Here is a 27,745-nt window from a genome sequence, read left to right on the forward strand (position 1 = left end):
TGAACTGATACTTTATTTCGTAAATTTTTACTAGTTCTAATTTTCTGATTTTGCGTGTGAGAAAATAAAAGAAGAGACAAATAAATTGAAGGTACGTGGAGTTAATATATATAATTATATTTGCTAATAAAAATAAAAGATAATTGAATTTGATTAGACAATGTGCGATATCTAAATCTAAAGCAAAATCTCTCTTTTAATTTCTTTGAAGTATACCATTTTTCAACACCAAAGTAGACATGACTATAGTTCTAAAACTGTATATTCCAATTATAAAAAAAGTGGAATCGAAACCTAACTATGCTCTTAGACAATTTCTATTACATATACTAAAAGTTTAATTATGAAAGATTTTAGTGTATATAATAGAAATAATAAAATTATTTTTTTAGCGCATATTTTATTTGTTATTTAAGAGCTTAAATCTAAAAAATAAGTTTCTACTATATAAATCACACAAGATGAATTTGATTTGGGTTTATTTAAGTATAATAAAAAATAAAATATAAAGAAACAGAAGAACATCATAAAACTTTCAACCACGTTGTAGATAAAAACTGTCCAATTGCGACCTTCCTGCATGTAAAGGACAAATAAGGTTTCCTTTTAAGCGCAGTTAAAGAGGAACCGTCCTAGTGGAAAAGGGGTTCAATTATCAGAAATGGAATAACTTAGAAGATGTTTATTTTTGACTATGCACAAACTCAAATTAAAAATATTTTGCTTTTACTTAGAAGATTAAGTTAATAATTTTTTGTGCATAAAAAAAATGGAAATAGTCAATAGTGCATACTATTTCAAGGGCTGCTTTATGTAAATACGTGCAAAAGCCCGTTGTATTTCATTATTCATAGGCAGAAACGATTCTGGTTAACAAACGTCAAAGCTGAAAGTTTCAATAGTCATTCCAGGAGGCGGAGAAAAGAAACCGGCGACAGACGACCGCTCAGCTCCGCTATAATGTGGACGCGGCGAATTGCCGTGTCTGACGTTGGCGGTTAGGCATTTATTTTTACATTTTCGTGAAACTACTTTTATTTAAGATTTAAAAGGAAAATAAGAAAAGTAATTAAAAACATACTGAAGTTCAATTTTGGTCAAATGAGAAAGCAGAAGGTCCACGGTCCAAAACAGGCCACACCCAGATATTTGTTGACAATTCCATGAATAGAAAATTTCAAGAATTAAATTTTTATGTCACCTACAATTAAAACATGTCTTCTTTCATTATCACAATTTCTAAATGTTTGTTTATGTTAGGTAAACATATTTAAAAAAATCAAATTCAATGGTCAATTCCCAAAAATTAAAATAAAAAAAATTCAATAATTGAATTAAAGCAATTAATTATTCCAACTACGTGTGGAAGTTGATACTTTCAGAAGTTTAGATACCTTAAATTATTGTCTTTCTTTAACTTAATTATGTTAGGGTTTTCTGAATATTATAGGAAATTTTTTATTCACATCAAAAATATTTTTAGATGACTTCTTTGGTCTTTTTTTTTTTTTTTAGGTTTCATTTGTCTTCCTTATTGTTGTTAATGCTTGCACATCATTAAATTTGACTAATGATTAGAATTATTTTTTATCAGCAAATCAATGTCACGCACTTCTCAAAGTGGTTCAAATGCAAAACTTATGCAAAACTATCAATTCATCATGTTTTATAGCATATAAAGGGAAGAGATCGGTCAACCAACAAATATTAATTTAATTATGAACAAAACATATTTAAAAAAAAAAAAGATTGAAAAATCAATCAACAAAACTTTTGATGTCAGCCTAAGAAAGAAACACCAACCAGTAAATTAGACTACGTAACTTTTGAGGTCCATATCCTCCAATGTCGTCTCAATTCTCAAATGCTGCAGATATTGACCTAAGCAAATATTGAGGTTTTGAAGCTACACGAATAACATGAGTTATTGTAAATCCTGGAACTTTGTTCATAGCTACCCATTTTTATCACAAACCCCATGGCATTGATTATACTTATAGCTACATGCAACATAAATTCTGCAGGTGTTACAAAAACAATTTCCAACTAACATGATATTTATACTTTGCTGGAATTATAAGAATGATCAAACCTGTATTTTGCGGGGACAGCTCTCCAATAGCCAGTACCATGTTATTGAATATATGAAACTAACATGATATCTTCTTGGCCTTTCTTCACTTCACTTTTATCACAGAAGGAGGTCTATCGTAATATTTTGTAACTACACTTTGCTTTTTGTTTTCTTTCAAAGGCTTTGAAATTTAACTATTTCTTATTCTTTTTTCTCTTTTCTAAAAGAATAAGCAATCATCTAAAGCCATTATAGATCACATAGTCTGCCTATTTAGAAAAAAAAAAAGAACCTAATGTGAGATAGCGAAAAACCTGAGCTTCGGAGGCAGCAGAACTGCCATCTGTGGTGGCCAAAAAATCAAGCAATAAAGATTTACAATTACTATCATCTTGTAAAATCAAGCAAAGCAAAAAATGAGAGTTCCAATTGAATTCTCATCAGCAAATGTCATCAAACTTGCAATATATATATTCTTCACAGTTATCTGTGTGTTCCTCAGTTGCAAAGAGTACATATTATTTCCTCAACTTTGTATTACAATTAAGTAATCATAATTTGCATTCAAAGTCAAGCAGCAATACTACATAAAAACTAAAGAGAAATGGCAAAAGAACTTAGGTGTTGTTTGTTTTATATTAAGTTTTTTGTTTTTCATTTTTTTCCTTAAAAAATAAGCAAATTTTGTTTGTTTAAACTTGTTTAATTTTTTTTCTTTACTTTGTAGAAAACTGATTTTTAAAACAAAAAAATAAATTTTATGAAACCACGAATAATGGTTTCTGTAATTGTGCTTTCTGTTTTTATTCTACATTTTTCTTTTTTTTTTTCATTTTTTACAAGACTTGTCCTCATAAAGTTGTATTATTATTATTATTATTATTATTATTATTATTATTATTAATGTCATTTATTTATCCATAACATATAAGCATTAGTTTTATTATCTCTATTAAAATTCTATGCTTTTTTTTTCCATCTCTTCTCTATTTAGTAATATTTTTTATATTTATTATTATTTTCTCTATCTATATATATCTAATGTCATTTAGTATTATTTATTTATCATAATACTTGGATATTATATTTTTATTCAATTGATTGTATACATAATAATCAATAATTAATTTAACTTTGAATTTAAAAATTAAAATGTGAAATAGTTTTAATTATTTTGTCTTAGATTTTATTTTTTTTTTAGATTCTTTATTTTTAACTAGAGTCTTTAATGGCTTAATAAGGGAGATATTTGATAATTGAAAGAATTTTTCACATCATGAATTAAAAGAAAGGAAAAAATAATTTTAGAAAAAAAATATAGTTTTGAGAAAATAAGTAATTAAAAACTAAAAACAGCTTTATATTTATAATATATACAATATAAAAATAAACAACTGTAAGAAACGATGCCTTAGGCCCTTGGCTATTAAGAAAAGGAAAACTAATAATATTGCAGAATGACCAAAAATTAATAATGCAACAATCAAAGTAAGCAAAAAGACACACACCAATAGAGGTTGGAGATGGAATGACCCAATCACCAGGTGACATATCCTTAACTGCAGAGCCTGCAAAATGCACTCCTACACCCTAATATCTTCCAATTGCAGGCACTATAGGTCTCATAGGGTAAACTCCTACAATAACTTAAAAACAACATTTACCTAATTGAGTTCAAATCAAAGAAACATAAAATCACTTCAAACTCATTACTTATTTCTCAGAATTAGGCTTATTGAAGCTTTCAGTATGTCTTCTCTCAATTTTTTTTCCTCCTTCTATTCAAGTTAATCCATTTTTATTGCCCATGAATGGGCTTTCAGCAAGATTAAAAATCAGATTTTCTCCCTCCAATTGCCTTTTTTCTTGAGCAAACAATAATTTCATTATGTTGAAATCCTTATTAGTTATGTATTAAACAAATAGATAATTATATGTTAATTATGATTCATATATTTACAATACGCTTCAGAAATGATGACTATATAAAATATAAAGAATTATAAAATGTAGGGATATTAAAAATAAGAAAAATTAAGATTGTTCATATTCCTATTTTTCTTCTTCTTCCTCTCAATTATTTATTTATATTTATCTTTTTATCTATTTTTTAACAAATATTAGAATTGCCTAAAATTTAACAATGTATAGATGACATTATCAAACTGTATAGATATTGCTATGGTTTCTTATATAATTACGTGTACATGATAATGACAATATAGTATTTATAATGTTGTTTACAAGTTAAATTATTATATACAAAGTCAACAAATGTAAAATATATATATATATATATATATATATATATATATATATATATATATATATATATATATATATATATATATAAATTTTTATTATAAAATGCCATATTTCATTATATCATGACACAATTTTAAAATTACATTTATCAATAAACAATTTATGATAATTAACCGATACATCGCGTCGAGTTACATGCTCGTTCCAACTGAGCAACAACTATTTTTTCATAAATAAATAAAGCAATTTGATTTAAATATGGTTTAGCAAATTAATCATATGTACAAAAAGAGAGGATATGGAAGGAAATAAATATTAATTATCATTAAAATTTTGGAAAGTACAACCCAACATTCAAATCCAACAGCATAATTTCAGCAAATTAATAAATATTGTACAAGCAAGCTCCTTGTAAACTTGTAGGAGCTCACATCATCATAACTGTAATAACATGAATTCTTTTGTTTATGTACAGAACCATTTGCTTTTCTGCATATGATTACAACTTACTTACCATACTATCCCCTTGTAAAAATCTTAGGAGGCCTTCTTCTTTTTGTATTTCTTGGCACAGACAATGTAGACAAGCATGTTCAAGACGCTGAGACCAGCTAAGAGCCAGAAGTAATAATCAAGATGGCCCTTATTCAAGTTATCCAGAATCCATCCCGGATTCCCACCTTTAGTTGTGAAGTATGTAACCACATTAAGAATAAAAGAGCTAAAATAATTGCCCAACGATGTTGTCAGAAGCGACAATGCACTGCATAAACTCCGCATCGCATCTGGAGATTGTTCGTAGAAAAATTCAAGCTGACCGATGAATGTAAAGACCTCTGCAGCACCTATTAGCATGTATTGAGGGACTTGCCAAAAGATGCTAATTGGCACAGCAATACTCTCATCAACCAACCCAAGCTCTTTAGCAAGCTGCAGGCGCCTAATCTCTACCAAGGCAGCGGCAGACATGGAGAATATTGAAATGAAAAGGCCAATGCCCATTCGTTGCAACTCAGAGAAGCCCCTCTCCTTGCCTGTGAACTTCCTTGCAATTGGAACAATGAACCTATCGTAGATCGGCACCCAGCAAATAACACTGACAACATCAAATGTCGATAAGGAGGCGGGAGGAATGGCGAAAGAACCAACTTTTGTGTCCATCAACATCCCTTGTTCCACAAACATTGTAGACATTTGGGCATGGACTGCAGAAAAAACAATTCCAGTGGCCCAGATTGGGAACATGCGCACCAAAATCTTCAATTCCTCTACCTGTGTCACCGTACAAAGTCTCCATGGGTTTGAGAAATCCCCACTTTTGGCCTCAACATTTGAAATTACAGCAGCTTTATCGAGGCACCTGCAAAGAAAAAAGATTCTTGCTTAAAATTGTTGGATGTCAAGTGTCAACCAAATGATACTTCAACACAAACGGTAACAGAAAATGTAAGTGTAAAGACAATTACTCAAATTAGGTCACACAATCCACAAAGAGATGACCAATTATTAGGGAGACAGATCAGATGAAACAATATCTAATAATTGCTTCACAAATTACATTAAAAAATCCATAAAAGTAGACAATATAGCAAATTACAAAAGCCCATGCCAATAACTATCCAGGTAGAGGTATGCACAATTGCTAGACAACATGCGCGAGTGAATCCACTTTTCCAGCCATTTAATTCTCTCCTAAACCTCAATTTATGAATCCAAATTTAGATTAGTAAAACCAACCAAACACGAGTTAAAAGTAGAAGAATGGACAAAATTTAACAGAAAACTGACAGAGAATAGAAAACTCCATAGTCACAACTTGCCTAGCACTGATTTGTATTCCATAGAAAATTAAATAATCCAATAAAGAGAGTAAACAGAATCAAAAGAGATTTCAATCCATTCTCTATATTGTTTCCAACAAGCCCCCGTCTAAGAGTCACCCCAGCCCCACCGCAACCAAAAAAAGTGTTGTGAAACTTTTCAGAAGCAAATGGACAGATGATTCAGCATGCATAAACTATAATTATTGACGAGAATGAAGAAGACAATTACTTCAATTCATTGCTATGCTCCAATTTTCTGCTTCCTTCGATGGCAGAGATTCCTTCTGGTGTTTCATAAAGTAGACTGCTATCTTGAGGTACCTCCATATTCCGCTTATGGAATGATGCAACCAAAACTTGGCACATCCTTGTGATAGGACTCCCTCCCGGTCTCTGAAATCTGTAGAGAGGAGTGCCTGAAAAGAAGCTTCCTATAGCAATGGCCATAAATACTGCAGGAATTCCAAATCCCAGACCCCACCCAGCATTGTCTTGAATATACACCAGTAAACTACTTGATACAAGAGCACCAATATTGATAGAAAAGTAGAACCAGTTGAAGAAAGATCCCTTCTTCACCCTTTCCTTAGGATCAGTGTCGTCAAACTGGTCAGCCCCAAAGGATGCAACGCATGGCCTGATACCACCTGTCCCAAGTGCAATTAGATAGAGACAAAAGAAGAATACTGCATACTGAGCTGGAGTCGCAGGAGGGCATAAAGAACCGGCACATTCAGCTGGCTTTAATGCAGGAATTGATGCTGAGAGTGTTAAGGTACACATTCCCTGTGCCAATTTAAAAGTTTTTTCTGTTATCATACACTCTAAGGTAACATATAGAACAGATCCAGGCAACAGCAAGCAATTCAGGAAAGGAAAAAAACATAAACCTGATTCAACATAGCAAATATGTCCTACAATCGTCAAAATCAACAAGTTAACACAACTTCATCCTAACTTTACCTAAAGGATGTTTATAAGATTCTCTTGTGTCAGTGGCACAGTCAAGACTATAAACTTTATGCTCTGAGGGTTTCGAAGAATACACGAACAAGAAAAGTTTAGGGAAACACAAACCACAGTTTGCAAGGATAACATCAGAGCAAACAAACCATAGTTTGCAAGGATAACATCAACACAACATATGTTCACCTGTATCCTTGCTTTCTCGCATTATTATCTACACTAGATTGATTATCTTAATTTTTTTTTATTTCTTCAATCCCAAAAAAGAAAGCATCTGTTAAGCCCTTCTCCAAAAAAGCAAGTACATGAACAATTTGCCATCAGTGCTCATTCTGGCTCAATATAACTAGCTTGGTGATTTATGTTCAAGTTACAGCTAGAAGGATTCCTAGTTAAAGTTTAAGGACACCTTTAAGCCACACTTATTCGAGTATCCCGCAATTAATCTTGTACATCAAATCCTTAATCATTCATTGAATTAAATAACAAAAAGCATAATTCCCTGTGATCAAGGCACAATAATTAAATTTGTGATTTTGCACAAATTTTTTCCAAGAATTGGCAACTCAAGTAGTAATTAAATTTAAAAGATGGGTCAAATTTCAAACAACATGCCTTCAACTTCAGTTACTCCTTTTTCTAGTGGAGCATTAATAAACAATAACTAATAGTATGGCATCTTTTTGGCGATTTCTTTGTCATTCCTCTTATGTCTCTATATCTTTCTAAAAATGTTGTTCTTACCTGAATGGAATAGTAAAAATGGACCTACGTAGTCCACTATTTAGGATTAAGGCTTAGTAGAGTCTATGAAGATGGTTCCATCAAACCACCACATAGTTGACAAGAAAATTAACAAGAGTGAAATGCATGTGAAGCTCAAAGGGAAATAAAGAACGAAAAGCTGGATCAAATTCAACACAGATTATAGAATCATTGGTTGAGGCAATAAATTGAAACATAAATAACAACCAGCAGGTTTATCCTTCTCAGCAGCTTGAGCAACGTGCAGAGGAGTAATAGACAAGTGAAAAAACAATTGAACTGAAGTACTAAACGTACCACATAAACAAAAATTACAGAGTTCAGACTTCAGACAATAACTCACAATAAAGTAGATCGTGGAGAAAGCAGCTATTGTCCAATATCTTCCCCAGCAAGCATCAGCGAGGACAGCTCCAATAAGGGGTGTAATATAGCAAGTGCCTGCCCAGGTGGAAACATTTCTTGCAGCAGACACATTTCCTTCATGCAGCTTATTAGTAAGATAAGTAACAAGATTGGTGGAGATGCCATGATTGGCCAACCGTTCACAACATTCATTACCTGAATGTTATATGACAAAGGTCAAAAAATGGAGGATACTATACACAAGGAAGCAGTATGAATAATAATAGTAATTATAATGATACCCAAAATAAAAGGACAAGCTCTCCAATTTCCAGTATTCTGCTTAAGGGCAGGATTTCCATGAAGGTCAACTGAGCCATCACCAGTGTAAAGCTCCTTGCTTTTGTTCTGAGGAAAAAATATGAAACGTTGTACACAGGTAACAGAGTGCAAGGGGTGGTTACAAAGATAATGGCATAGCGCAAGGTTCTATTTTTCAGGTATTATTTCCTTTTCTTTCAGATAAAAAAAACCAGAATATTTCGCGGGTCAAAGCAAGAAAGACACTTCCAATATTTTTTTTCTATTTACTTTATATTTGTATATGTCAGAAAACAAGAAAGAGAATGACTTTTTCCTATTATTAAATTAAATATAAACAACATTAAATAAATAGAAAACTTTAAATGAAAGTATTTTTCTCACCCTTATTCTACTTCTACATTATATTGTCCGAAAAAAATATTGTATGTGAAAATATTTGGTACATGAAGCCATGATCTAATAGATATATCAATCTTATTATATATATATATATATATATATATATATATATATATATATATATATATAAACCTTATAAATCTTATATAGGTATAAATATCAGTACATAAAAATTTTATATAAAAACAAAGAACAAAGTAAATCTGAATATGTTACATATATTGAAGCCAGATCATCAAGTAAAGTCATCATACTGATATGTAACAAAAATTGTGCCACTCTACTAAGAATTGTGCGCACTCTTCTTTAATGGCCTCAATGAGGAAGTGATCGTCTGATCAAGTAATGCACAAAGGTAAGGAATCACAGGCATGCACAGCACACAAAAGTTCATACACATACCTATTCTAATGTGAATTCACTCACACAACCTTTTCCTACAAGCCATAGTTCAAACGTAGCTAAACTTTAAACAGCCAAATCTAAATACTCAGGAATTTTAGCAAAGGCCTATAATTAGGAATTGGGCAACTGGCAGAAAGAATTCAGTTCATTAAACTATCTGAAATTGACTGTTATTATACCCTGTGAAGCTGCGGTGACAATGCAAGTTTCAGCAATAGTCCACCAGAGTTTTCGTATGCACTAATTTAGCCTCATTTCTGTTTGCGTTTATTTAGTTTAAGGGGGCAGGAACTGAAGAAAGCATAGTATTGCATAACATATGCTCCCAAGTACAAGATGCCCAAATCTCTCATCATCCATAGAACAAAGGTTATGGAGCTACATAAGTGAGGTAATCTAGTTTATGAGAAAACAGTTAACTGAATCTTTGAATGCTTACCATAGAAATATCAGGAGATAACAAAGTAAAGCACAGATCTTTCATACCAGATGACATTAAAATTTATTGAAGCTTCAACTAAATCCATCTCCAAGGTATAATTCAATTACAGCTAGTGTTGCATACGATACATTACAAACAAAAACGAACTTTTACGTATATATATGTTTATCTAACAAAATAAGGACCTGATTTTACACAGTCAAGCACCATAAGATACAATTAAAACATGAAAAATTGGTGAAAATAGCACAGTTTTAATTTCTTTTAAAAATAAAAAAAAAATAAAAAAATAAAAAACAGACAGACAGAAGTTTCAAACTTGCTAAAACGAAACGATCTTCAAACCAACCACAGTCAACCCCAAAGAGAAAGAATGAATAAAAACTTGCAATTTGCAATTTCATATTTTGGTTGTCCAAAGAAAACTTCAAAATCCTTAAAACCTATCGAAATTCGAAACCCAGGTATGTATTTCATTACTTCTGGATTTTAGTCTCTGTCTTCAACTAATTTCAACAACAACATCAAAACAAAAAGTCGCCAGACTTCATAATTTTACAGCTGATGCAATTACTCTGAAGTTTAGTCAACATCAATTAGGATAAATCCAATAATCGACGCAAGTTACTCGAAAATAAACAGCTTCAAGAGAAAGGAGACCTCTTCGAGAAGTCCATCCTCCAAAAGCGGTGTCTGCTCAACTGAATCCATATTTCAATTCTTTTCTCTCTATAGTTAAATTGTTCTTGAATTAATTAAATTATTGTTAAATATTCAATTAAATTGAGCTTTACGAAAGTTTAAAGGTTAATATTTTAATTTTATTTATGTCAAGATTTTAGTCAATGAAATAACAGTAATTTGAATATTATATTTATTAACAATAAACATATAAAATAAAGAGAAAAAATGAATTTAAAATATTATTCACTTATAAGAAAAATAATTTGAGAGATTTAAAAAAAGAGAATAGGTCAATAGTTATGGGACGAGAGAGTACACATTTGATGGATGTTTAATTTTTTTTTTTTTTTCAGAAATATATTTATGTTTGAAATTAATTCAACCTAAAAAGTAAACCTTTTTTAATACTATATAGTTTTGAGATAGATAATTCTTTAATCAACTGGGTCCACCAATGAACTATCACTTAATCATTAAATTATTACTTAATCATTAAATTATTGCGTAATCATTATAGGAAATATGCTCAATTTACCCCCTAATTTGAGTCTAATGTTCCATTTGAACAAAAATCACCTTTTTCTCAGTAAATTGCGCAAAATGGATCACATCAGTCATATTTCACTTTAGGTCTTGGGAGTGCACATCACGCGGTCAAACTAAAATTTTAAATTAAAATTTTATTAAAATGCCTAAAATTCTTAAAACTCCACCTCACACCCTAACTTTTTGCACTTCGTCTCTCTCAAAATTCCTCTCATTCTTGGCGTTGATTTTCTTTTTTCCTTTCACAGCACTACAATCTCTGCTATAAACTATGAAAAATGTGTGTCTTTTTTCTTTTATTTTGCTTGAGCAAGACTTGTTTAGGGAAGATAACTAACGAGTTTTTTACTCTAAATCTCCAAAATAAAAAGAAATCCATTTTTATTTTGGTAATATTTCTTTTATAATGGGTCTTCAGTGGTTGTTAAGGCAATTAATTGGGTTTGAGGGTGAAATCACATATATGGATTCACTGTGAACTTTTTTTATAGGTTTATTTTAAGTTTAAACTTTAAAGTTTCTAAAAAATAAAGTCTTTGATGGATTAAATCGTTGCAGTGGTTTGTTTTAACTCTAGCGGCTCAAGTGGAGGAAATCCAAGTGTCTCTTCTGTTATCTAGCACGGTGATTTATGTTCAAGTTACAGCTAGAAGGATTCCTAGTTAAAGTTTAGCCATTAGAGTAAAAAAAAAACCAAATCACCGCAACAATTTGATCTATCAAAGACTTTATTTTTTGAAAACTTTCAAGTTTAAATTTGAAATAAATCTATTAAAGAACTTCACAGTAACAGAGACACAGCTTAAACTCGAATCCAATTAATTGCCTTAGCAACCAAAGACCCATTATAAAAAAAATATTACTAAAATAAAAATAGATTTCTTTTTCTTTAGAGATTTAGAGTCAAGAACTCATTAATTATCTTCGCTGAATAAGTCTTGCTCAAGCAAAATAAAAGAAAAAAGACGCACCTTTTTCATAGTTTATAGCAGAGATTGTTGTGCTATCAAAGGAAAAAAGAAAATCGACGCCAAGAATGGGAGGAATTTTGAGAGAGACGAAGTGAAAAAAGTTAGGGTGTGAGATGGAGTTTTAAGAATTTTAGGCATTTTAACAATTTTTTAATTTAAAATTTTAGTTTGACCGCGTGATATGCACTCCCAAGATCTAACGTAAAATATGAGTGATTTGATCATTTTGCACAAGTTGAGATTTTTGGCAAAAAAAAAAAAAAAAAAAAAGGTCATTTTTGTCCAAATTGAAAACTAGACCCACGTTAGATGGGTAACTAAATTGAGCATTTTTCCTGCAATGATTAAGTGGTTGTTCATTGGTGGACCCAATTGATTAAAGAATTATTTATCTCAAAACTATATAGTATAAAAAAAAGGTTCACTTGTTAAGTTGAATTAATTTCAAACATAAATATATTTCTAAAAAAAGAAAACTAAATATCCATCAAATATATACTCTCTCGTCCCATAACTATGGTCCTTTTTTCTTTTCTTTTTTTTTTTTTATATGAATTAATTCAAGAACAATTTAATATGAATTATTTAAATTTAATAGATATTACTATAAGGGTATATCAGGAAAAATTATATAATTTAATTATATTTAACTAAATTCTATTAATTTGTGCACAAGTGAAATTAGGATAAAAATTATGATACAAATGTAGTAATTTGTTTTAACAAAATTATAAACAATAATATTAATTTGGCATGTCAGAAAATTTGAAGTGGATGTTCCAATTCAGAAGATAGGTTGAAACTTGAAACTGAACTCAACATGGTCGCCTAACATTCCAAACAAGAAAATAAAACGGAAAACAGAATGGGTGTACACTCCAAGAAAAGGATCGGAAATTTAGGCTCTTATTATTATTACTGCCATTAGATTATTATTCTTAGCGACCAGTCCACCACCCGCCTCTTTAATCTTTATACGTCATCTCTGTATATAGTATCTTTATTGGTATATTGTTCTCTTTCGGATTCATAGACAAATTATCTTCTTCTTGGAATCTTGAGGTAGAGAGAAAAGAATCGAGATATGGGTTCGGTTGAGGAGCAGACACCGCTTTTGGAGGATGGACTTCTCGAAGAGGTCCCCTTTCTCTCTCTTTTTCTCTTGAAGCTGTTTATTTTCCAGTAATTTGCATCGATTATTGGATTTATCCTAATTGATGTTGACTAAACTTCAAAGTAATTGCATCAGCTGTAAAATTATGGAGTCTGGCGACTTTTTGTTTTGATGTTGTTGTTGAAATCAATTGAAGACAGATTAAAACCCAGAAGTTATGAAATGCATAGCTGGGTTTCGAATTTCGATAGGTTTTTAAGGATTTTGAAGTTTTCTATGGAGAATCAAAATATGAAATTGCAATTTGCAAGTTTTTATTCATTCTTGCTCTTTGGGGTTGACTATGGTTGGTTTGAAGATCGTTTCGTTTTAGCAAGTTTGAAACTACTGTCTGGCTGTTTTTTTTTATTATTTTTAAAAGAAATTAAAACTGTGCTATTTTCACCAATTTTTCATGTTTTAATTGTATCTTATGGTGCTTGACTGTGTAAAATCACGTCCTTATTTTGTTAGATAAACATATATATACGTAAAAGTTCGTTTTTGTTTGTAATGTATTGTATGCAACACTAGCTGTAATTGAATTATACCTTGGAGATGGATTTAGTTGAAGTTTCAATAAATTTTAATGTCATCTGATACGAAAGATCTGTGCTTTTCTTTGTTATCTCCTGATTTTTCTATGGTAAGCATTCCAAGATTCATTTAACTGTTTGCTCATAATCTAGATTACCTTTACCTTTTGATCCCTTATGTGAGCTCCATAACCTTTGTTCTATGGATGATGAGAGATTTGGGCGTCTTGTACTTGGGAGCATATGTTATGCAATACTATGCTTTCTTCAGTTCCTGCCCCCTTAAACTAAATAAACGCAAACAGAAATGAGGCTAAATTAGTGCATACGAAAACTCTGGTGGACTATTGCTGAAACTTGCATTGTTACTGCGGCTTCACAGGGTATAATAACAGTCAATTTCAGATTGTTTAATGAACTGAGTTCTTTCTGCCAGTTGCCCAATTCCTAATTATAGGCCTTTGCTAAAATTCCTAAGTATTTAGATTTGGCTGTTTAAAGTTTAGCTACATTTGAACTATGGCTTGTAGGAAAAGGTTGTGTGAGTGAATTCACATTAGAATAGGTATGTGTGTGAACTTTTGTGTGCTGTGCATGCCCATGATTCCTTACCTTTGTGCATTACTTGATCAGACGATCACTTCCTCATTGAGGCCATTAAAGAAGAGTGCGCACAATTTTTAGTACATATCTGTATGATGACTTTACTTGATGATCTGGCTTCAATATATGTAACATATTGAAATTTACTTTGTTCTTTGTTTTTATATATAATTTTTGTGTATTTGAATACCTGAAAAATAGAACCTTGCGCTATGCCATTATCTTTGTAACCACCGCTTGCACTCTGTTACCTGTGTACAACGTTTCATATTTTGTCCTCAGAACAAAAGCAAGGAGCTTTACACTGGTGATGGCTCAGTTGACCTTCACGGGAATCCTGCCCTTAAGCAGAATACTGGAAATTGGAGAGCTTGTCCTTTTATTTTGGGTATCGTTATTATTACTATTATTATTCATACTGTTTCCTTGTGTATAGTATCCTCCATTTTTTGACCTTTGTCATATAACATTCAGGTAATGAATGTTGTGAACGGTTGGCCTATTATGGCATCTCCACCAATCTTGTTACTTATCTTACTAATAAGCTGCATGAAGGAAATGTGTCTGCTGCAAGAAATGTTTCCACCTGGGCAGGCACTTGCTATATTACACCCCTTATTGGAGCTGTCCTCGCTGATGCTTACTGGGGAAGATATTGGACAATAGCTGCTTTCTCCACGATCTACTTTATTGTGAGTTATTGTCTGAAGTCTGAACTCTGTAATTTTTGTTTATGTGGTACGTTTAGTACTTCAGTTCAATTGTTTTTTCACTTGTCTATTACTCCTCTGCACGTTGCTCAAGCTGCTGAGAAGGATAAACCTGCTGGTTGTTATTTATGTTTCAATTTATTGCCTCAACCAATGATTCTATAATCTGTGTTGAATTTGATCCAGCTTTTCTTTATTTATTTCCCTTTGATCTTCACATGCATTTCACTCTTGTTAATTTTCTTGTCAACTATGTGGTGGTTTGATGGAACCATCTTCATAGACTCTACTAAGCCTTAATCCTAAATAGTTGACTGTGTAGGTCCATTTTTACTATTCCATTCAGGTAAGAGCAACATTTTTAGAAAGATATAGAGACATAAGAGAAATGAAAAATAAATCGCCAAAAAGATCTTAAAGTTATTGTCCATAGAGGCCATACTATTAGTTATTGTCTATTAATGCTCCACTAGAAAAAGGAGTAACTGAAGTTGAAGGCATGTTGTTTGAAATTTGACCCATCTTTTAAATTTAATTACTACTTGAGTTACCAATTCTTGGAAAAATTTGTGCAAACTCACAAATTTAATTATTGTGCCTTGATCACAGGGAATTATGCTTTTTATTATTTAATTCAATCAATGATTAAGGATTTCATGAAGAAGATTAATTGCGGGATACTCGAATAAGTGTGGCTTAAAGGTGTCCTTAAACTTTAACTAGGAATCCTTCTAGCTGTAACTTGAACATTAATCACCATGCTAGTTATATTGAGCCAGAATGAGCACTGATGGCAAATTGTTCATGTACTTGCTTTTTTGGAGAAGGGCTTAACAGATGCTTTCTTTTTTGGGATTGAAGAAATAAAAAAAAAAAAAATTAAGATAATCAATCTAGTGTAGATAATACTGCGAGAGAGCAAGGATACAGGTGAACATATGTTGTGTTGATGTTATCCTTGCAAACTATGGTTTGTTTCCTCTGATGTTATCCTTGCAAACTGTGGTGTGTGTTTCTCTAAACTTTTCTTGTTTGTGTATCCTTTGAAACCCTCAGAGCATAAAGTTTATAGTCTTGACTGTGCCATTGACACATGAGAATCTTATAAACATCCTTTAGGTAAAGTTAGGATGAAGTTGTGTTAACTTGTTGATTGTGATGGTTGTAGGACATCTTTGCTATGTTGAATCAGGTTTATGTTTTTTCCTTTCCTGAATTGCTTGCTGTTGCATGGATGTGTTCTATGTGTTACTTAGAATGTATGATAACAGAAAAAACTTTTTACTTGGCACAGGGAATGTGTACCTTAACACTCTCAGCATCAATTCCTGCACTAAAGCCAGCTGAATGTGCTGGTTCTTTATGCCCTCCTGCAACTCCAGCTCAGTATGCAGTATTCTTCTTTGGTCTCTATCTAATTGCACTTGGGACAGGTGGTATCAAGCCATGCGTTTCATCCTTTGGGGCTGACCAGTTTGACGACACTGATCCTAAAGAACGGGTGAAGAAGGGATCTTTCTTCAACTGGTTCTACTTTTCTATCAATATTGGTGCTCTTGTATCAAGTAGTTTACTAGTGTATATTCAAGACAATGCTGGGTGGGGTCTGGGATTTGGAATTCCTGCAGTATTTATGGCCATTGCTATAGGAAGCTTCTTTTCAGGCACTCCTCTCTACAGATTTCAGAGACCAGGAGGGAGTCCTATCACAAGGATGTGCCAAGTTTTGGTTGCATCATTCCATAAGCGGAATATGGAGGTACCTCAAGATAGCAGTCTACTTTATGAAACACCAGAAGGAATCTCTGCCATCGAAGGGAGCAGAAAATTGGAGCATAGCAATGAATTGAGGTAATTGTCTTCTTCATTCTCCTCAGTAATCATAGTTTATGCATGCTGAATCATCTGTCCATTTGCTTCTGAAAAGTTTCACAACACTTTTTTTGGTTGGGGTGGGGCTGGGGTGACTCTTAGACGGGGGCTTGTTGGAAACAATATAGAGAATGGATTGAAATCTCTTTTAATTCTGTTTACTCTCTTTGTTGGATTATTTAATTTTCTATGGAATACAAATCAGTGCTAGGCAAGCTGTCACTGTGGAGTTTCCTATTCTCTGTCAGTTTTCTGTTAAATTTTGTCCATTCTTCTACTTTTAACTTATGTTTGGTTGGTCTTATTAATCTAAATTTGGATTCATAAATTGAGGTTTAGGAGAGAATTAAATGGCTGGAAAAGTGGATTCACTCGCACATGTTGTCTAGCAATTGTGCATACCTCTACCTGGATAGTTATTGGCATGGGCTTTTGTAATTTGCTATCTTGTCTCCTTTTATGGATTTTTTAATGTAATTTGTGAAGCAATTATTAGATATTGTTTCATCTGATCTGTCTCCCTAATAATTGGTCATCTCTTTATGGATTGTGTGACCTAATTTGAATAATTGTCTTTACACTACATTTTCTGTTACCGTTTGTGTTGAATTATCATTTGGTTGACACTTGACATCCAACAATTTTAAGCAAGAATCTTTTTTCTTTGCAGGTGCCTCGATAAAGCTGCTGTAATTTCAAATGCTGAGGCCAAAAGTGGGGACTTCTCAAACCCATGGAGGCTTTGTACGGTGACACAGGTAGAGGAATTGAAGATTTTGGTGCGCATGTTCCCAATCTGGGCCACTGGAATTGTTTTTTCTGCAGTCTATGCCCAAATGTCTACAATGTTTGTGGAGCAAGGGATGTTGATGGACACAAAAGTTGGTTCTTTCACCATTCCTCCCGCCTCCTTATCGACATTTGATGTTGTCAGTGTTATTTGCTGGGTGCCGATCTACGATAGGGTCATTGTTCCAATTGCAAGGAAGTTCACAGGCAAGGAGAGGGGCTTCTCTGAGTTGCAAAGAATGGGCATTGGCCTTTTCATTTCAATATTATCCATGTCTGCCGCTGCCGTGGTAGAGATTAGGCGCCTGCAGCTCGCTAAAGAGCTTGGGTTGGTTGATGAGAGTATTGCTGTGCCAATTAGCATCTTGTGGCAAATCCCTCAATACATGCTAGTAGGTGCTGCAGAGGTCTTTACATTCATCGGTCAGCTTGAATTTTTCTACGAACAATCTCCAGATGCAATGCGGAGTTTATGCAGTGCATTGTCGCTTCTGACAACATCATTGGGCAATTATTTGAGCTCTTTTATTCTTACTGTGGTTACATACTTCACAACTAAAGGTGGGAATCCGGGATGGATTCCGGATAACTTGAATAAGGGCCATCTTGATTATTACTTCTGGCTCTTAGCTGGTCTCAGCGTCTTGAACATGCTTGTCTACATTGTCTGTGCCAAGAAATACAAAAAGAAGAAGGCCTCCTAAGATTTTTACAAGGGGATGGTATAGTAAGTAGTAATCATATGCAGAAAAGCAAATGGTTCTGTACATAAACAAAAGAATTCATGTTATTACAGTTATGATGATGTGAGCTCCTACAAGTTTAGAAGGAGCTTGCTTGTATAATATTTATTAATTTTCTTAAATTATGCTGTTGGATTTGAATGTTGGGTTGTACTTTCTAAAATTTTAATGATAATTAGTATTTATTCCCTTCCATATCCTTTCTTTTCGTACGTATGATTAATTTGTTAAACCATATTTAAATCCAATTGTTTAGTTCGAACGACCATGTAACTCGACGTGATGCGTCAGTTAATTATCATAAACTGTATATTGATAAATATAATTTTAAAATTGTGTCATGATATAATAAAATATGACATTTTCTAATAAAAATTTATGTATGGTTTTATATATTTGTTGATTTTGTACATAATAATTCAACTTGTGTACAACATTATGAATATTATATTGTCGTTATCATGTATACGTAATTATATAAGAAACTATAACAATATCTATGCAGTTTGATAATGTCATATTGTAGAGGTTCGTCAAAATATTTTTTACATACAAATATAAATGTTTTTTCAATCAAATAAGATTGAAAGTTCATATATATTCCTTTTTGTCTTAGTTGACACAATTTCATTATAAATTTTTTAACAATATATTTTTATTTTCAATCTATAATAATTTTAAAATAATTTATAATAATAATAGCAATTAATATAATTGTTAATGAAATTAATTTTATCATTAATTTATTATTTAAATAATCATCATAGACAATTTATATTAATAATTAGTTAAAAATAAATACATAAAATACTATAGATAATATGAAACTTTTTTTTTTATATATATGTGTATATACTAAGTGTCATGTACATCCGACTTTATATAGTAAAGGTTGAAATTAGTGTTTTATCTATTATCTTTAAAAAGTTACTTATTATAATTTTATAACTCATTATTTTGAGTAAAAATCAATATTTTATCCACTTAATATCTCAATTAAAATTTTCAATTAAAGTTTTTAATGTGAACGTATGCCAAAAAAAAAAAAAAAAAAAGTCTTTTAGTGTGAATCTATTAGATATATAATATTTCTCAAATGAAGTTGACAATTTATATAAATAAAATGACAAGTAATTTTTATTAATTTTTTATCTTTTAAATTTTAATTTGAGTCAATTTAGATAGAAAATGATATAAAAATATAAACTTTTATAGATATTATTATTATTATTATTGGATTTAATTAATTTACCAATTATTATTTTATTGATGAACTAATAAAAAAATAAAAAATATTATTCTAAAAATAGTATTAGTAGAGCGTTATATAAGTTTAAAGTATTAATCTTCAATTTGCTTAGAAAAATTATTATGGGTATTTAATAGATAATATTTGATAGATAATTATTTATTATATTATAAATACATATATTGCTAATACTTAATGCTAAAAGATATGTACGGACTTGAACTATCAAAACTTTAAAATTGAAGATATATGACATTTAATGATTAATCGAGTTAAAAAAATAAAAAGTATGAAAATAAATTAATGATTAATCGAGTTAAAAAAATAAAAAGTATGAAAATAAATTAAATCAATAAACGGAAGTTAACCTTTAATAATTTTTTATTATAAACAATTGGTACATCAATTATATATATTACAAAATAAACTATTCAACTAATTTATAATTATGCATTCAAAAAATGCAATTTAAAACTTATATTAAGCTTTATTTATATAAATTAAAAAAATTAATTTAACAAATTCGCAAATTATTGGATGGAAATCTAATTAAAAACTAGAAAAGGAATAAGGGAGAAAAGTACTATAGTGGCAAGAATTTAATCAAAGAACAACAAAAGGGTTAAAAAAAATATTACAGTATAAAAGATGTAATTAAATAAAAATAAAAGGTCTAAGTGTAAAAGTACTGTTATGCAGTAGCGTTTTTGCAGGCGTAGGTCTATGCTGTTTTGTTGTTTTTTTTTATTATTTTTAAATGGCAGGATAATAAAAGGGCATAATGGGAAAAATACTGTTATGGCAACAGTAATTCTCCCACACCCTTTTGATATATATAATAATTTTGAAAATTAGTTCAACTTATGAAAGTTTAATTTTAAGACTAAAAAAACATTTTGAATTAAAAAAATTTTTATTTTCAAAAATTTATTATTGAATATGATAAAAATATATGAAAATGATAGTTCGTGGTAGTTGTGCGTGATCGGCTGTTAGGTGTATATTTAGATATGTATTTTTTTTATAATAATTTTGATTTAAATATTTAATTTTTTTTAAAATAAGTTTGTAGAAGTTTGGAAAATATTTTTCTCTAAAAAGAAAGTTTTTTTTTTTCCAATATGACTTAATTTTTATTGATTAATTTTTCTTAAAATCAAAATACCTTTTAGAAAATAAGTTTAAATGGAGACTAAATTATAAATTGAAATGTAAAAATTATATGTGAAGGAAAAAAAAAAAACATAACTTCATAAATAAACGAATAGACTTGGGCCAGATATGGCCTGTCTAATAGACCCAACAGCCCACTCTCAGCCTAACCGCCAAGAGCCTACAATATATATATTATCCTAACAAAAGATAGAAAACTCTTCGAATCTGCCCTGCTCCTCTAAACCCTAACTCAAAAACTTATCGTAGCAGGAGCAGATCAACATTAGCAAAGATGAGACCAATTTTGATGAAAGGGCACGAAAGGCCCTTAACATTTTTGAAGTATAACAGAGAAGGGGATCTCTTGTTCTCCTGCGCCAAGGACCACACTCCCACCGTTTGGTTCGCCGACAACGGCGAGCGTTTGGGTACTTACCGCGGTCACAATGGCGCCGTTTGGTGCTGCGATGTCTCAAGTAAGTTCCCTTTCTTCTCTGCTATATATATCGTTTTAGATTGATTGATATTTTTTTTCGATATGAAATATGTTTCTTCAATCGGGTAAATTATTTATTTTGTGTAATTTTTTGAATATTTAGGAGATTCAATGCGCTTAATAACTGGGAGTGCGGACCAGACAGCCAAGCTCTGGAATGTTCAAACAGGGACTCAATTGTACTCTTTCAACTTTGATTCGCCTGCTAGAGCTGTGGATTTTTCAGTTGGCGATAAACTTGCTGTTATTACCACTGATCCATTTATGGAATTACCTTCTGCTATTCATGTAAAACGCATTGCAAGAGATCCTGCTGACCGTAAGTTGTTTTTATATGGTTATGTATATGCTTCAATTGCTGTTTTTATTTTACATGAAAGTTATATTGTTCTTATCTTCAGTAAAGATTTACTAGTGTACGACCCTAATAACTATTCAAGCAGGACGATGGGGAGTTTTGTTCTCTCTCGTTGCTGCATAAATTGTATACATATCAATGGGGCGATAACTTTGTGCTTAATCCAATCTTATAAAAACTTCAACTGAGAGCTCATGATCTGTGGTAAACATATTGGCTTCTGATTTTGGTCCTCATGCTGAGGCAGTTGGGCTGTTACATGTAACAATACCAAGTTCTTTCTGGCTTTAGTTCATATTCATTTTGTGGGCAATAAATTATTTGAAGTTGTTATTGTTCATTGTTTGGATGCAGTTGAAGTTCTGTTGTTTTCTTGATAGAATGTTTAGAAGTGATTTTGCAAGAGCATTTTAGAATTTGGGAAATAATTATTTAATTTTAGTTTGAAGAGGTAGTAAGAATAGGGAGTAGAATTATTATTCTGGAATATCAAGGCTGGGGAATAACATTAGTTATTATTTAAATCTTTTAGTTCCATAACTGAGGCCATCCTTATTTAAAATAGTTTCTTTTTGTTCTACACCAACTTGCATGCATCAGGCACTAACCCGCTTATATATTAATGAATTTATAAGTTTGTGTTAATGTAGATGCTGAATTGTTTACTAATGTTTGGATGTCCATATGACTCATCTCAGTTCTTTGTTGTTTATACTAGGAGGTCGTTGTTTATAGTGTTATGCTTATCTAAATTTGTAAATATATCATATTTTAGAGACTGGCGAATCTGTACTGATTCTCAAGGGTCCCCAGGGAAGAATTAACAGAGCTGTTTGGGGACCTTTGAACAGGACCATTATAAGTGCTGGAGAGGATGCTGTAATTCGCATATGGGATTCTGAGGTAACTATCTGTTTACTTGTGTAGTTGCTTTAGCAGTGAACCATGACTAAGATACTCCCAAATATTTAGGACAGCTCCAGGAAATGTCTTTTTAATTTATTTTTTTGGTGGATTATTTTTACAGACCTGGTTTAGAAGAGGCAAAAATGATGCACGTTATGTATGTTGAGTGTAATTGGTGAATGGATTGCAAGGTTTCTGATGTTCCATGCAATGAATTTGGATCTCAAATTTTATGGTTGCAAAAAAAGAAAGAAATATATTGATGACACTCACTTATAATGAAATTCTGCTCATGCCTATAAACCTCAATTTCCAAATACCATCTCTAAAATTAAATTTTATTCAATTGAAAATAATCTAATTGCTTTCAATCCCAAATGAACATAAAATATGACTTGAATCTAATTCAAATATATTATGGATGGCTCAAACTAGCCATATGACAATCTTAGAGCATGATTTTGAATGTATGATCTTTTGGCTGGCTCTTTTGGGAGCTTCTTGTGTTCCAAATCACCTAGTTCTTTTCATAAGAAGCAATTTGTATGATGCTTATATGGAGCATTGGAAAATTTGTTGTGTCATTGTGCATGTACATTTGCATGTCTGTGCAATGGCCCTTGTGAGTATTCTCCTGGTTTGGAAGTTTCATTTGCATTTGTCTCAAGATTTTGATCTTCATTAATGAGTTCTTGCTGCTTCATCTGAAGTTAAGTTTGAAGTTGTAATCTCCTGTCAATCTTGCAGACTGGAAAGCTTTTGAAAGAGTCAGATAAAGAAGTTGGGCATAAGAAGACGATAACATCACTTACAAAATCTTCTGATGGTTCACACTTTGTTACTGGTTCTCTAGATAAATCTGCAAAGGTAGATGTTCAATTATTTTATATCTTTTTGGACTTATGAATTTTCTTCTTGTCCTTCCTGGTATTTCTCTTTGTAAATTGAAGTTTACCTCGCTCTTATATTAACTAGTTTTCTGCAACTTTTAGCTATGGGACATCAGAACGTTGACTCTTATCAAGACCTATGTGACAGAACGTCCAGTCAATGCTGTTACTATGTCTCCACTTCTTGATCATGTAAGTGTAGATGGATTATTTGTCTTAGTGGTCAAGGCAGCTAAAATACAATGGTATTGGCCAAAACTTAGTTATACTGGTGTTTCGTTAAAGTGTAACCACAGTTTTGTTTGGTCAAAACCACTGTCTATGAAAAGCATAAAAATTGATGTATACCCTGATTTCAATTATTTCCAATTGGTGCAAAGGTTTCAGAGTAGACAATTTCTAACAGGTTTCTTTTACTGGATCCACTTGTGTTTTACTGATTGATGGCTTATTTTAATGATTAAATTGGTGTTGACTTATAAATTTTGATAACTATATCTTTTCTGTTTCACACAATCTTGCTCGAGCATAATTTCCTTTTTCTGCTACAGGTTGTGCTTGGAGGTGGTCAGGATGCTTCAGCTGTGACTACCACTGATCACCGTGCTGGGAAATTCGAAGCCAAATTCTATGACAAGGTTAACTTTGCATGCTGGTGATGTTTCTTTATGCTTTCTAGGTTTATGACTGGGCAATCTTTTGAATGCATTTTCTTTGCATTTCCATGTTTAGATTCTTCAAGAAGAAATTGGAGGCGTGAAAGGTCATTTTGGACCTATAAATGCTTTGGCTTTCAACCCTGATGGGAAAAGGTATGCTTTCCTCTTTTTGTATGTTATATACTTCGAAAATTAGTTTGTTCAATTTCAGGGTCGGAGTGTCATCATTGAGATTTCATTTTTTCCCCCTCCATGTTTCAAATGTTAGCCATGATCTATGCCTGAAATAGGGTTTTCTAAAACTGAACTATAAAACCAAACTGTTAATACATTTTATTTTCCATTCTATAGTTTCTGTATCCACAAGAATACATGTAAAACTAAAACACGAACTAAACTACTATGATATATACCGAGAGAGAGAATTATTGTTATAAAGTTCTTAATAAACATACATTAACCGGAGATGTTGATGTTGAACCATTTCAGTTAGCTTAAATGTTGTATGACTTGTATATTGTGCTTCTGGTTTTGCAGCTTCTCAAGCGGAGGTGAAGATGGGTACGTGAGGTTACATCATTTCGATCCAGATTACTTCAACATTAAGATTTAAATTTGGCAGACATGTGTATTAGATAACTATGTATCAGAAGGAGGAAAAGAATCAACTTTGGAGAGAGATGGAAAGGGATTTTGGTTTTTGTATGTTGAAGGAGCTTAGTGTGACAAAATACTTTGTAACACCAATTGTTTAGAGAGTCCTTATTTTAGTACAATACTTAGATAATGAAGCTAATTGTTTTTTTAATTTTTTAGACCGAGTATATTTGAATCTACAACTTTATTAGAAATGAATAATCTCTTGTTATAAAAAAATTTTCTTATATTTTACAAAAGTCAACTTCATGTTAATGGGGTGTTATGTGCATGTGGTTTTATAATATTCTAAAATATCATCGGCTGTGACTTGATTACATGATAGAATTTTCTTAGGGTTATCTTAAAATCTCGTATTTTTGTGTTTAATATGATCAAATCGATTGGAAATATGATAAAATGAATATGAGGGAAGGGTCTGCAATTTTTTGTGCTTGTATTTTTGTGTTATCATGCTAAAATCTAAATTTGCGAAGTTCATTGTCTACCTGCATCATTAGATCATAAAATATTATATTTTGGCATTCCAATTGAAATTATAATTTTTTGAAATTATAATTTTGTGGGGTCATATAAACTATTCATGATCGATAATACGAGTAGAAATCTCGAGAGTACTTCTTATATTACAATACTTGGATATGGAGATGTTTCCTTGATGAAGCTAATTGTTTCTTTAAATTTTTCGGATCTACAACTTTATTAGAATTGAAGAATCTCTTGTTGTAAAAGATTTCTATTATATTTTGCAATAAGTCTCAGTTTCAAGTTAATTCGGTTTTATGTGCATGTGATTTTGTAATATTCTAAAATATCATCAGCTGTAATTTTCTGAAAGCTCGTATCTTTTAGTTTATATACTGGAATTGTTTGAAATTGATAAAATGAATGCGATGGAAGAGTTTGTATTTTGTAAATTGTATTTTTGTGTATGAAATCTTCATTTATGAGCTTTCTTATCTACCTGCATTGTTAAATCCATAATTTTATATTTTGGCAATGCCCATTGAAGTTATAATTTTATTGGTCTTATACATTATTCGTGACTGATAATATTAGCAGAAATCTCGAGTCTTATACACCAAATTTTTACAATGTCTATTAGCTCAATTTGGCTCGCTGAAAATGCCATTTGCATGGGAAGGTAAAATTTGTTGACATGGCTAAAGGACATTAGTCCGCATAAGAAAATTACTCATATGCCCTTCTTTTACCCAAAATTACCTAGGGTTTAATTTCTCCAACCCGACTCTCTTTTTTTTTCACCGTCTCTTTTTACACCGTTGTTGAAGACAAGGTTATGCTTCTGACAGGATCAACAAAACTGCCTTGTCTGGTGAGTTTTGTTCTTATATATATAATTATTAACATTAGTTGAGCAATACACTAATTGAACTTTATTTCATGTGTAGAATTTGATTGCAGGGGGCAGTGACACCTCCACAATCACACTGTCATGGATGATTTCACTGTTGTTGAACAAGAAGGATGCGTTGAAGAAGGGACGATGAGAAGAAAAGTACAGGTTAGTCGGGGAAGAAAGACAGTGAACAAATCAGATATTAACAAGTTAAACTATCCAACTAGTTGGCCGTGATAATGGAGGTTATGGAGCTTATGCTAGTGTAGAGAGAGGGTGAAAGTGATAAATTTTGTACAGAAGATATATTGTCCTAGAAGTCGAGCATTGCTCTAACTTCTGTTTGTTTTTTTAATCATTATATGCTATTTTTGTGTTCCATCTGATTATTGGTAAATGAAAGACATGTTACTATTAGCAGAGGTATAACCTCCATCGATGACAAGATTATGTGCTGTTATGAACCTGGATTCTTCACTGGCAAGAAACAATGCAGCCTGAGCTACATCTTCTACACTCGCACATTTCCCCCGCAAAAGACTTCCACTTTCCCCCACAATCTTGCTCACTTCTTCAGGCTGCATGTCCTCTTTCCCCAGTATCCTTCTATACGCATTAACAAGCATATCCGAAGGAACCCCATGAGGCGAAATGCAATTAACTCGAATTCCATACACGCCTAACTCACAAGCACTGCTCTTCATCAATCCAAGGATAGCCTCTTTCGACGATGTGTAGGGATGTGACCCTAATCCTCCCATTATAGCTGCAGAGCTCGAAGTACATATGATGCAACCCTCAGTTCGAGCTTTGATCATAGCTGCCGCAGCGTGCTTGATCCCGTGAAAAATTCCACCCACATTAACTGAGAATAAGTTTTTTACTTGCTGCATATCGAGATTGGTTATGCTTCCACCAGGACCTGCAATACCAGCATTATTGAACATGATATCTATTTTGCCTTTCCAAGCCAATGCAAGATTAATAGCTGCTTCTACATCAGCTTCATTAACGACATTACAATGAATATATTTTCCTCCTATTGAATCAGCTAAACTGCCACCCAATTCGTCGAGGATATCAGCAATAACAACACTAGCCCCATTTTCTGCAAATGTTTTTGCTGTCGCCGCCCCAATCCCTCTTGCTCCGCCAGTTATAACAGCAACTTTGCCCCTCAACCTAGCAATGGAATCCAATCATCTTGTGAAGATTAATTAATTAAATTTCAACTAATTAAGTTCTATAAAGCAAGGTTATGGAGATAACTAGAGGAACAAACCTCTTTGTTGATTGCCCCTGGACATCTTCATGCATATGAATCTGTGTCTCCATTGCTATTTTTTAGAATGTATGTTAGAAACTGAAGGGTGTTTATATATGCAAATAAGGGTAGTTAAATAATATATTAAAGGTTTAACTAATCTTGAAAGAAGCAAAGTGGTGCTCCTGGAGAGGCTTTTAATTTACTCTTACATGCTCTTTTCATTCATTATAACAACCTGCTAACTATAAGCTAGCAGTTTACATGAAATTATGTATCTATTTAAGTTTTATTTTCTTTCTAATTGTGCATGATCTAATACTCTCTGATTATTTT

The 27,745-nt window shown here is 31.9% G+C and overlaps 4 protein-coding genes across 5 annotated transcripts; 2 read left to right on the top strand and 2 right to left on the bottom strand.

The window, feature by feature from the left end:
* Nucleotides 1-4,804: 4,804 nt before the first annotated feature.
* On the bottom strand, nt 4,805-10,564 carry LOC105634300 (protein NRT1/ PTR FAMILY 8.3). The gene is made up of 5 exons (XM_089716565.1): nt 10,469-10,564; nt 8,541-8,646; nt 8,237-8,454; nt 6,392-6,948; nt 4,805-5,699 (listed from the first exon to the last, which is right to left on the bottom strand). The coding sequence occupies exons 1-5, from the start codon at nt 10,517-10,519 to the stop codon at nt 4,877-4,879; spliced, it is 1,755 nt and encodes a 584-aa protein (XP_089572691.1). The 5' UTR covers nt 10,520-10,564; the 3' UTR covers nt 4,805-4,876.
* Nucleotides 10,565-12,796: 2,232 nt separating this feature from the next.
* LOC105634195 (protein NRT1/ PTR FAMILY 8.3) lies at nt 12,797-18,610 on the top strand. Its single transcript, XM_089716566.1, has 5 exons — nt 12,797-13,147; nt 14,584-14,689; nt 14,776-14,993; nt 16,306-16,862; nt 17,554-18,610. Exons 1-5 carry the CDS (start codon nt 13,094-13,096, stop codon nt 18,374-18,376), a joined length of 1,758 nt encoding a protein of 585 aa, XP_089572692.1. The 5' UTR covers nt 12,797-13,093; the 3' UTR covers nt 18,377-18,610.
* Nucleotides 18,611-21,024: 2,414 nt separating this feature from the next.
* LOC105634196 (eukaryotic translation initiation factor 3 subunit I) lies at nt 21,025-24,936 on the top strand. Its single transcript, XM_012217016.4, has 8 exons — nt 21,025-21,295; nt 21,419-21,634; nt 22,449-22,576; nt 23,327-23,446; nt 23,572-23,661; nt 24,021-24,107; nt 24,202-24,281; nt 24,666-24,936. The coding sequence occupies exons 1-8, from the start codon at nt 21,112-21,114 to the stop codon at nt 24,739-24,741; spliced, it is 981 nt and encodes a 326-aa protein (XP_012072406.1). The 5' UTR covers nt 21,025-21,111; the 3' UTR covers nt 24,742-24,936.
* Nucleotides 24,937-26,159: 1,223 nt separating this feature from the next.
* ATA1 (TAPETUM 1) lies at nt 26,160-27,480 on the bottom strand. Of its 2 annotated transcripts, XM_020679324.3 has the most exons (3): nt 27,428-27,477; nt 27,167-27,327; nt 26,160-27,067 (listed from the first exon to the last, which is right to left on the bottom strand). In XM_020679324.3, exons 1-3 carry the CDS (start codon nt 27,460-27,462, stop codon nt 26,532-26,534), a joined length of 732 nt encoding a protein of 243 aa, XP_020534983.3. In that variant the 5' UTR covers nt 27,463-27,477; the 3' UTR covers nt 26,160-26,531. The 2 variants fall into 2 exon arrangements, with proteins under 2 accessions (XP_020534983.3, XP_012072407.1); XM_012217017.4 differs by having other exon boundaries at nt 26,160-27,327; nt 27,428-27,480.
* Nucleotides 27,481-27,745: the final 265 nt, after the last annotated feature.

This window comes from Jatropha curcas, chromosome 11 (assembly GCF_041381405.1).
Source record: "Jatropha curcas cultivar XTBG-Jc1 chromosome 11, XTBG_Jcur_1.0, whole genome shotgun sequence".
Taxonomy (NCBI): Eukaryota; Viridiplantae; Streptophyta; class Magnoliopsida; order Malpighiales; family Euphorbiaceae; genus Jatropha; species Jatropha curcas.

Excerpts from the sequence above, each read along its gene's own strand:
- LOC105634196 (XM_012217016.4), top strand. The coding sequence starts at position 21,112 with ATGAGACCAATTTTGATGAAAGGGCACGAAAGGCCCTTAACATTTTTG. Across the intron at positions 23,447-23,571 it reads CTCTAGATAAATCTGCAAAG|CTATGGGACATCAGAACGTT; the intron begins GTAGATGTTCAA and ends TGCAACTTTTAG. Across the intron at positions 24,282-24,665 it reads TTCAACCCTGATGGGAAAAG|CTTCTCAAGCGGAGGTGAAG; the intron begins GTATGCTTTCCT and ends CTGGTTTTGCAG.
- LOC105634300 (XM_089716565.1), bottom strand. The coding sequence starts at position 10,519 with ATGGATTCAGTTGAGCAGACACCGCTTTTGGAGGATGGACTTCTCGAA. Across the intron at positions 8,455-8,540 it reads AGCTTGTCCTTTTATTTTGG|GTAATGAATGTTGTGAACGG; the intron begins GTATCATTATAA and ends TATAACATTCAG. Across the intron at positions 5,700-6,391 it reads GAGCATAGCAATGAATTGAA|GTGCCTCGATAAAGCTGCTG; the intron begins GTAATTGTCTTC and ends TTTTCTTTGCAG.
- ATA1 (XM_012217017.4), bottom strand. The coding sequence starts at position 27,480 with ATGGAGACACAGATTCATATGCATGAAGATGTCCAGGGGCAATCAACA. Across the intron at positions 27,328-27,427 it reads CAGGGGCAATCAACAAAGAG|GTTGAGGGGCAAAGTTGCTG; the intron begins GTTTGTTCCTCT and ends TTCCATTGCTAG.
- LOC105634195 (XM_089716566.1), top strand. The coding sequence starts at position 13,094 with ATGGGTTCGGTTGAGGAGCAGACACCGCTTTTGGAGGATGGACTTCTC. Across the intron at positions 13,148-14,583 it reads AGGATGGACTTCTCGAAGAG|AACAAAAGCAAGGAGCTTTA; the intron begins GTCCCCTTTCTC and ends TTTTGTCCTCAG. Across the intron at positions 14,994-16,305 it reads TCTCCACGATCTACTTTATT|GGAATGTGTACCTTAACACT; the intron begins GTGAGTTATTGT and ends TACTTGGCACAG.